At 28.4% G+C, this 10,204-nt stretch overlaps 1 protein-coding gene across 1 annotated transcript; it reads right to left on the reverse strand.

The window, feature by feature from the left end:
- Nucleotides 1-6,661: 6,661 nt before the first annotated feature.
- On the reverse strand, nt 6,662-8,777 carry LOC107495696 (NAC domain-containing protein 41-like). Its single transcript, XM_016116862.1, has 4 exons — nt 8,273-8,777; nt 7,440-7,654; nt 6,856-6,867; nt 6,662-6,676 (listed from the first exon to the last, which is right to left on the reverse strand). The coding sequence occupies exons 1-4, from the start codon at nt 8,775-8,777 to the stop codon at nt 6,662-6,664; spliced, it is 747 nt and encodes a 248-aa protein (XP_015972348.1).
- Between the last annotated feature and the right edge of the window lie 1,427 nt (nt 8,778-10,204).

Here is a 10,204-nt window from a genome sequence, read left to right on the forward strand (position 1 = left end):
TTATAAAAGTTTTATAATTCACAAATAATTTCCAAAGGGATGTTCCACTAGATTCACAAATGGTTAAAAAACTCTCTCAAATTTTATTTATTGATGCAATTAGTTATCTAAATTTTTTTATAAATATTTGCCAGCCTCAATTACTACTGGTTGGTAATATCAAATACAATAAATAAATATTTAAATATCGTATAGTAAATTCATGTAATTATTTTTATTTACTACAATACTAAATTTTAAAAGTAGTTGTCAATTACATTATTACTGTTGAAAGTTATTGAAACGAGCAATGGTCCTAACCCCTATTCTTTAAGTTACATTTTACTAGACTAAACTTTATAAAAAGAAGGCTAAGTTATTGTCCCCGTAAATGGTGGGGGCTTTGTTCATTTAACTACGAAACTTGTTAATTATGTATCTCACAGTCTACTATTCCCAGCAATTGTACCGTGTTCTATAAAATCGAATTATCGAACCACTTTAATTACTGATTTATTGGTTTACTAATTTAATCAATTTAACTATGATTCAATTAAAATAATCGTTTTATAATTCTGTGTGTTATATTGCTATTCATATTATTATTAGAATTAGCCAACTGATAAACCAGAGGTACCGGTGATTTTAACTGGATGTTGCTACTGATAGACACATGAATGTTTCTTTTTCTTGTAAATTGGATGGTTTTAAATATGATTTCTAGGAAAAGTATATGGAACCAACTAATAATCAGCCAAAAATAGAACAACATAATTAATTATAATTAGTTTTATTAATTTATAATTTAATTTGTTTTTTAAATTATTGTTGACCACGTTCAAAACATGAGGGAATATATGCTACTATTAGGAGAGAATCACCGAACAGATGCTTTGATCATTCATTAGTTAGTTCCATATAATTAATTATGTTTTATTAATGCGTAACACATGAAACATATAAATCATATCCAAAACCATCTAATTTACAAGAAAAAGAAACATCCGTGTGCCTATCAGTAGCAATATCCGGTTAAAGTCACCGGTGTCTCTAATTTACCAGTTGGCTGATTTTTGGCTTATATAGAGTTGGTTCCTAGCATTGTTGTTATTTCAACAAAGTGATGATAAGAAAAATAAAATTATATATGAACATTCACATGCATTTTGTTCCTAGGCCGCAAGCAATGCAAGACCAATTCAAAGTAGGCATTTTTTTTTCTTTTTTCAATTTATTTTCAGAAAGCTATTAGGTATAGAGTGATCATTGATGTATGACTGTATGTGTTATATACTCATAATGTGAATATTATAAGATAATTACCTAAAACAAAATAGCAGTGTGCATATTTAATTACCTAATTCCAATAGATGACAGGTTCTCCAAAGTTGAAAGAATGAAACCATAGAACAAGTTATTAGGAATATTAAGATATTGCAAATTTTGATATCCATTTTGAAATTGACCCATGAAAATTTTTATTGAGAAATATTAGAAAATTATCAATTATTTTTTATTAGTTAATTAAACTCTAGGCAATATAAAAACAAGAACAAACAAATCAACATGTAATTAGTCATGGTTTATACCTTAATACTCTCAGCATACAAGGTGCGTGGATTAACAAAACACATTCGGTAAAATCCTTAAATTTGTTGTTAGTAGTGTAGACATCAAATTTTAGTGATTCATTTTGTATGAAAATTCATAAGTTCAAGTTTATGTATAAAATAAATAATTAAGATCTGAATCCATACTTTTTCTTTCTTTAAATTACATATTATTTTTTCTCAGAGTTACTTTATCGATAAATTAATATATTAGAAATTAAAACAATAATCTAATCTTGAATTTTATTTTGAAACAATAAATAGAAGCACAAACTCCACAAAATGTAATGTTCTCAGAGGCTTGGCCATACGTTACATGCAAGCTTATTCAACATATATTTCATGATTTCTCATGGCACTCAAGTGATGAAAACAGAATACAACTTACCTTAAAAGAGAAAAAAAAATACAACTTGTATTTGTAGAAAGATGTTACAACAACGGGAGGATCAAAGGGTAAAGAAAATAATAAAATATATACTTCGAGTCCAATGGAAATCCTTCTAGCTAGCTACAAATTCCTGGTCACAAATCACAATGGGATGTTAGTTAGTAAAATACATTCGGATAATGTTAGGTAACCAATAACTTTGTTGAACAATATGAATAATCACCAATCAAATCAAAATACATTACACTTTTAAATTATTCATCTAAATCTTAATATTAGAATAACCATTCGCACACCTAGTGAAATAAACATTCGATATATCCATTGTTCACATTATTTAATATTTTCATTGTCTACCTATACTTTTCCAATATATATATAATAATGCATTATGAACATCGGTGATTACTTGTACAAAAATGTTTTCATATAATAAAAAATAATAGCAACAGTAGATAATTTAAAATACAATCCCGTATATACTAAAATCAATAATAAAAATTAATTATTAATATAAAATATATATTAAAAATAAATCAAATAATACATATATAAATGGTAAAAACTCACATGCAATTTGTCTTTATGTAAAGTTGATAGTTGAGAACTGTTAGATGATAATTTAGTAAAACTTATCAAATCATCTAACGATTCTTAAATATCAACTTCATATAAAGACAACTGTATGCGAGTAGTTTAACTTAGTTTAGTTTAGCTATCTTACCTCTCAAGTTACATCAATTTTGCGAAACCTATTGAGCTTTACCATGATCGTAACATATAAGTTGGTCGGCCATTCGATCAAGGAATCGATAATATGTGTGCCTCCATTTTTGGTCGAAAACAAACGAACAACAAATACACCAAAAGCTCACAGCAAATCCAACTCCCATGCCAAGAAAGAGTGACTTTCTTTCAATGAAATCATTACCATCTTCATTTCTTGTATCTTGGTCACATTTTCCAAGAGGGGCTCCACAAAGTTTAGTATTACCAACATAGCTTGATGCATCAAAACTTTGAAGCTGAGTCCCAATTGGGATTTGTCCGTTAAAATCATTGCAAGATAGGTTAAGATAGCCCAGAAAAGTCAAAAGACTCATGCTTTGAGGAATTTCTCCATAAAACATATTGTTGGATAGATCAAGAGATTCCAACTTCTTCATGCCCCCAATTGCATTCTGAATTGTTCCGGTAAATCGATTATAAGATTGAACCTGAATTAGCCTAAATAAACCGGATGGAATTTCGCCGGACAAGTTATTAGCTGAAAGATCAATGATTTTCATGTTTGTATTGACTCTATAATCATAATCATGACCTTTTGTAAACGAATCAACTGTGTCATAATCAAACATTCCTTCAAGGCCATAGTAATTTTCTGCAATCATTTTAGTGACATTGTAGGTAGATCTTGGCATTGGTCCTGAAAGCTTGTTATGAGCAAGATCCAGTTGAAATTTTCTGAGGGAATTTCTCCTTCAAAGTTGTTAGATCTTAGTACAACCATTGCTAACAACTTGGGAAAATTGCTTGGTATAATTCCGGAAAACTCATTTTTTCCAAGATTCAATGATTTCAGAGCACTCATCTTGGATTTCTCCAGTTAAAGCATTGCTCCACAAGTTGATATAAAATAAATATTGAGAATTTTCCCAATCACTAGGAATTGTAAGATAAATCTATGTATATGGTGGTTGGTGATATATGTGGCAAATCTCCTGTGAAATTGTTATGGTCCAATCTTAGAACTCCGGTACTTAATGTTAAGTTTGACAACTGTAGATTTATTGAATTGTTGGACATAAAGACCAAGGAACATTGGTCTATTAATGTCCAAAACTTATCTTCATCTACAATTGAAATTCTTGAGCTTGACGCATCAAAAGTACGAAGTGATTTCTATGTATAAATCCATGATGGAAAGTAAGGACCTAGTTTCGTGCTTGCCAAGAAAAGTTGAGTGAGTTGAAAAGGAGGAATCCATTCAGGATGGAAACGAAATTCGAAAGTTGAGTTGCTCAAGTCTAGAGTATCCAAGTGAGAAAGCTTGGAAAAGAATGTTTCGGATATGGTTCCGGAGAATGAATTCGAGCCAATTCTTAGCTCTCTCAAGGATGAAAGGTTTCCTAGAGTTGAAAGAATTGAACCGGTGAACAAGTTGTTGGAAAGGTCAAGGGACTTCAATTGTTTATTGTTTTGGCTAAATTGTTCTGGAATCAAGCCGTTAAAGTGGTTAGACGATAGATCAAGGTATTCTAAGTTCATCTGTTGGCTTAACAAATCGAGAATAGATCCTCTCAATTGGTTGTTTGATAGGTTAAGCTGTTTTAGATTCTTTTGTTGTCCAATCAAATTCGGAATTGATCCTTTGATTTGGTTGTAAGATAGATCAAGGTGCTCAAGGTTAGTATCATAAAGTGTGACATAATTATTATTGTCAACACTTATTGCTTCAAATTCATTGTTATTCAAATCCAGGAATTTCAGAAATTCAAGTTGTAACAAAGATGATAAGTTAATTTCACCTGCTAAATATGAATCTTCCAAGAGAAGATGTGTGACTCTGCCTGTAATGTTGCTACATAGAACTCCATTCCATGCACAACAGTCTTTTTTAATAGACCATGAAGATAGATTGTTGTAACGATCTATGACACCATGTTTGAACATCAATAGTGCTCCTTGATCTTTCTCATTGCAAGGAACCAATGTAGAATTGCTACTACACATGCTTCCATTGAACATTATTGTAAGTAGGAAAAGTAGGAATATGAAGTAACTTTGTGAAGTGAATGGAACCATGGATGGTTGGTTGGACAAGAAGGATTGAATTGGGATTTTGCTATTTTCAAAGTGGTGGAGGAGAACACAGTTTAGTTATAGAGAAGAGAGGGATCATAAGGTTATCTTTTAATTAATTTAAACAAAGGAAGGCAAAAAAAAAAAAACAGCCAAAACTTGTCTTATTTAGCATTCATTAATTGTCGCGACTAAATATTTCCGTAAACGGAATATAAAAACATTTAGAGGGGAAAAAATCAAAGCCACCAACATTGACTTCTTTTTCTTATGCATCTTCTTTGCATTACTATATTATATATAAAGTGATCGTTTCCTTTTTCAGATCAACTTTTGGAAAATTGGCAATGGTGTAAGATCTAGGAGGCTTCCTGTATTATTCTTGTTAATTATATTGAACTAATTTATATATTATTTTAAATGTTTTACAACGACCATGATGAAAATTTCATGCCCCTTGTGATTTCACATTTTCAGTGATTAAAATCTTTGCCATCTTCTTTTTCCTGTACCTGTTGACCCTTTTTAAAGGGTTGACTAATTGACTTGTATTCTAACATTAGCACCTAGACTATATTTTCAACCGAATGAGATATTAGAAATTTCATAGATTTTTTTTCAAGTATTTCTATTAAAAAAAGTTTTGAGTCCGCGTGACTTTTTTTCTCATTTGCTTGGTCATATTTCAATTTTCACCATTGTTATTAATTGTAGTTAATTATTTATTATTTTAAGATTTTATTTTTCCAAATAACTAAAGCCTGGTAAAGTATTAGAATGTGGAAAAAATAACATTAATTTAAAAATAAAATAAAAAATATTAAGTTAATTCAAATGCTTAAAATTGTATCAATAAATAATCTTCCATTCACAATTAGGGTTAATTGCATTTAATTTTTTTAAATGTAATATTTTTGGTCAAATAAATGCCATAAAACTGAGGATGCGGGCCCAATTTCTTTCGGCCCAAATAAATTGCTTTTAATGATTTAGATGCAAAAACGCACACGCGACTAACCCAATGAATTCAAAAGCAAAACCATCAGCAAACCAAAAAAAAGGAAAAAAGAAAAAAAAAAGAAAAGCAAAACCATCAAGAGCATCTTAACCTAATGAGTAACGACCAAAGGAGGATATGTAAATGTAGATGGCTATTTTCATTATGATAATGACAAAGTGGACAATTTTATTTATATACTAAAATCAGTTGTTAATATAAAATATATATTAAAAATAAATTAAATTATATATGTATTTATATATAAATATATTGTTGATTGATTTTAATGTATGAATAATATTTTTAATTTTATTTATAGATTAAAAGTAGAAAAAAAATAAAATATTAAACTTACACTACTACATGGGATAAAATATAAAAGGAAAAAACAATAATAATGAAAAGGTTCTCAATGCTAAAATTTTGTAGTTTGTACTAGTTAATGAATAATACAATTCAACCGATACTAATTAATAAGGTAAATTATTGAGTTCCTATATATATATATTTGCAAATTAAATTTGGCGCCAATTATTATTAAAATTATTAGCCTCCAAATCTGTTGGCGCGCAGCAACTGAATTTCCATCCCCGCAACTGCATGTTCTGACGCTCCCTGTAGGCAGTACTTAGTAATGCTTACTTGATTAGCTACTAACCATTTTTTTTTTTTTTACTTTTTGAATGATTTCAAAATCAAAAAACTTTAGATGAATAAATATTCTGTGTAACTAGCGGCATTACTTTTTATTTTTTTTAAATAACTTGACCATTAACAGCATCTTAATCCAATACTTCAAAACAGGAGGATATGTAAATAAGCGATGGTTTTGGATGATTGCATAGACAAAAAGGACAATTCTATCGATAGGCTAAAGTGCTAAACAAAGTTTCCCTATTAAAATTTCATACAAAGTAATGAAAAATACAATTCAACAGAGACTAATTAATTAATAAAATAACTTTTAATATTTAATTTCTGTTACTAAAACACTAACCATCAATCCACTCTAACAATAAGTCTAAAACAAAAAAATTTAGAATCAGTTAAACTGGTTCCTTTCTTAATAATACCTGTGATTTTTCCTGTAATTACATATTCATTAAGATTAATTTAGTTGTAACATATAACGAATAAAATATAGACTAAGGCCTAATTAATAAAATTGATCTACTGTATCTATTTATAGTAAGTGCATGTTTGGGCGCTATTATTTTGTTAAAAAAAGATCTTTTTTTAATGAAAAAAATTTTTTTTTTATTTTTTAACGTGTTTGGCAAATTTCTAGTAGTAAAAGTAAAAGCACTAGTAAAATCAAAAAAAGATCTTTTTTGAGAAGCTGTAATTTACATCTTTTTTTAAAAGATCTTTTTTCCTTAAAAAAAGATGTTTTTCATGTAATAAATAAACAAAAAAGTACTTTTATATTGTTATACCCAAACATAATTGATAGATAAAAATACCTTTTTACATGAGATATCTAAACATAAAATTACTTTTACTTCTCTATAAGATCTTTTAAAAAAAGATAATTCAAAAAAAGATCTTTTCTTAGAAGCTCACCCAAACAAGCCCTAAATCAATTACTGATAAAACTATCTTAATTGGATTTTGGCCTATATTTTACTCGTTACATAACATCTCTCTCATTATTTACCTTAGTCTTCCCAACATCATCATCAGTATCAACCTGTGTTTGGAAGGGTTGTCCTATCTTAAACCTTTTTGTTCTCTCCGAAGCATCTATCCAGACACCATTGTTATAGGTGGATGTCGCGGCCGCAGCTCCAATTTCAGGATGTTTAAGGCGACCATTGTTATCAGTAGATTTGGTGGTCGCTCTAATTTTCCGTTGCTTAGATTGCTTGGTTTCTATGTTATACAAATATGAAAACTCAAATACAATGATTATAAATTCAAATATTTATGGCCTCTACTATATCTAAAAGAAGATTAATACTTATTATTATATATATTTATTCCTCAGTCCAAGAAGTTATGCAACCCCAACAAAAAAGTATTAATTTGGCAAATTTATATATGTCACACATTAAAAGAAATTGTGAACAAATAGCACCAATTCTCAGAATAAACAAATCTAATCTAACGGTATGTATCTACGAGGGAAAAAAACTAACAACATTCAATATAAGTACAATAAATAATGAGCAATGCTTGAAAATAATTTTTTTTTTCAGTAAATATTAAAAAACTTATTTAAAAGTATTTTGTTTATCTTAAATTTTAAACTCTTAAATCGTAAATCTTTAATCCTAAATCATAAATTAAAAAATTAAATTCTAACATTAGTTAATATTGAGTAACTAAAAATTAATTTCTTGTAATTTTTCTTAAAAAATATAACAAATAAATTTCAAATTCAAAATCATGACCCCTAATTAATACTATCAGATTGTCCTCTCAATATTTATATAAATCGTAATTTTTGTACAAATTTTAAAAATAAAATATAATAATCTACAGTAGTACCTGATTCTTCCTTTAGAGTATGATCTCCTTGATTCTTGAATAATTTGCACAGAACATAATTGTTTGCATAATAAGCATTCACCATAAATGAATTAAGGCAATATTTGTGTATGATCCATGAACTAACACTATTTTTCTCAGTCCAAACAAGTGATTGTTTGATACCAATTCTTTTTTGCTTTCCCTCTTTTGACATTATAGTTCTAGCTCTACTTTCCTTCTCAGGTTCCCATGAACCATTCTCATTATTGATGACAACTGAGGTTTTCTTCTTCTTGATTGAGAAGAAGTAAAGTGCGCCGCCGTCGCTTCCATCGCCACGGCCGCCAAACGCCTTCCAAATCTGCCACGGCTTCTTTTCGCCGAACAACAAGTCTTCGCATTCATGAATGTTGGTGGTGGCTTCACTAGGCAAAGGTATGTGATTGATCTTGTTGAAAAGAAAATTTAGAATGAGTTCTTGATCTGAAGGATTGAAGCTACTTTGGGGAGTGATGAGAGCCATAGAGTTCAAGAATTCTTGTAAATCTTTTCTCTTTCTTCTTTTGCAAGGAATCAAAATTGTTTTTTTAAAAAATGGAGAGACTTGAACCCACAACTTCTAAGTGAGTATGAGAAGACTATGTCATTTGAAATATAACTCGTTGGCAAGTAACATTTGCACTGTTTAGTATATTAACAGTGCTATATATAGTTATATACCTAAGAGTTTAGATTCACTTAAAATTTCTGACTTTATGTTTAAAAAAAAAAGATTATGTCACTATATTTTGAAAATTATTATTCTTGAAATACGCTTGCAAATATTTTATCCGGTTTTTTTTTTTAAACTTGATTTTATTTGCTGATAGAGTTAATTATGTTTTGGTTTTAAGTTAATTGTTTTTTATTAGTCAATAAATTTAATTATTTAAGTTGTAAAAGATAATAAATAAATCTTGGATATAGAAAAAATCATATAGAAAATAGGAGGAGTTAAATAATGATAGAATTTCATCTTGTACAGATTAGTTATTTGAGATATATCTATTTAAAAAGGTTACATTTGAAATCTTTTATTTAATTTAAACACACAAAAAGTTGTTAATTACGATATATTTGAATAGTAGTTTGTGCTAATAATATTAAATTGTTAATGAACGTTGCTATTACTATTGTTATTCCACTAGTATGTATGCAATTTTAAATTAACATTTCATTGTCATCCAAATAAATAAGAATAAAAATGATTATTTTAGAAGCTAATCTACTCAATTAAGTTATGATGGACTATTTTGTCAGTATATTTTATCTAATTGTACACACATAAAAAATTTAAAAATCAAGAGTGATATAAAAGTAGGCATACTAAATTATCTTATCTTATAACTACTTTCATAAATTAAAATTTAATTAGCAATTCAATAATAAATTTCAATTTCACATAGGAGTGTTACTTCCTCCAAATAATTTTGAGTTCCTCAAGCTATCAATATTTTAGTGAACTTATTACTAAATTCCTAAACACGTACTTCTCTCAAAATAATCTAAAAACTCTTGAGAGATAGACAACTAAAGAATAAAACCTAATGAATTTCAATGATAAGTTTTAATAAATCTTGCATAAATAATAAAAAATTCACATAACTTTTCATAGTCATTAACGAATCTTTTAATAACTTTTCACCGTAATTATTCACCCTATATTTTCTCCTTATATTTCCATATAAATTTTATTCTCTTGCTTGATACTATTTTAGTACTACTTCCGGAAGTAGATAAGTTTTATGGTCAAATTACCTAAGTGATTTTTTCAAATTGAATATGGGCCTACTAATAATTTGTTAGGCCAATTACAGATAAAGGACATTGTGTACTGTGCATTGATAATTTGCCTCGCATTTTTTGTGTACTAACAATTCGGTACCAATAAAAATTGATTTCATTCTCGGC

The sequence above is a fragment of the Arachis duranensis genome, chromosome 6 (assembly GCF_000817695.3).
Source record: "Arachis duranensis cultivar V14167 chromosome 6, aradu.V14167.gnm2.J7QH, whole genome shotgun sequence".
NCBI classification, from domain to species: domain Eukaryota; kingdom Viridiplantae; phylum Streptophyta; class Magnoliopsida; order Fabales; family Fabaceae; genus Arachis; species Arachis duranensis.

Excerpts from the sequence above, each read along its gene's own strand:
- LOC107495696 (XM_016116862.1), bottom strand. The coding sequence starts at position 8,777 with ATGGCTCTCATCACTCCCCAAAGTAGCTTCAATCCTTCAGATCAAGAA. Across the intron at positions 7,655-8,272 it reads TACTCTAAAGGAAGAATCAG|AAACCAAGCAATCTAAGCAA; the intron begins GTACTACTGTAG and ends TGTATAACATAG.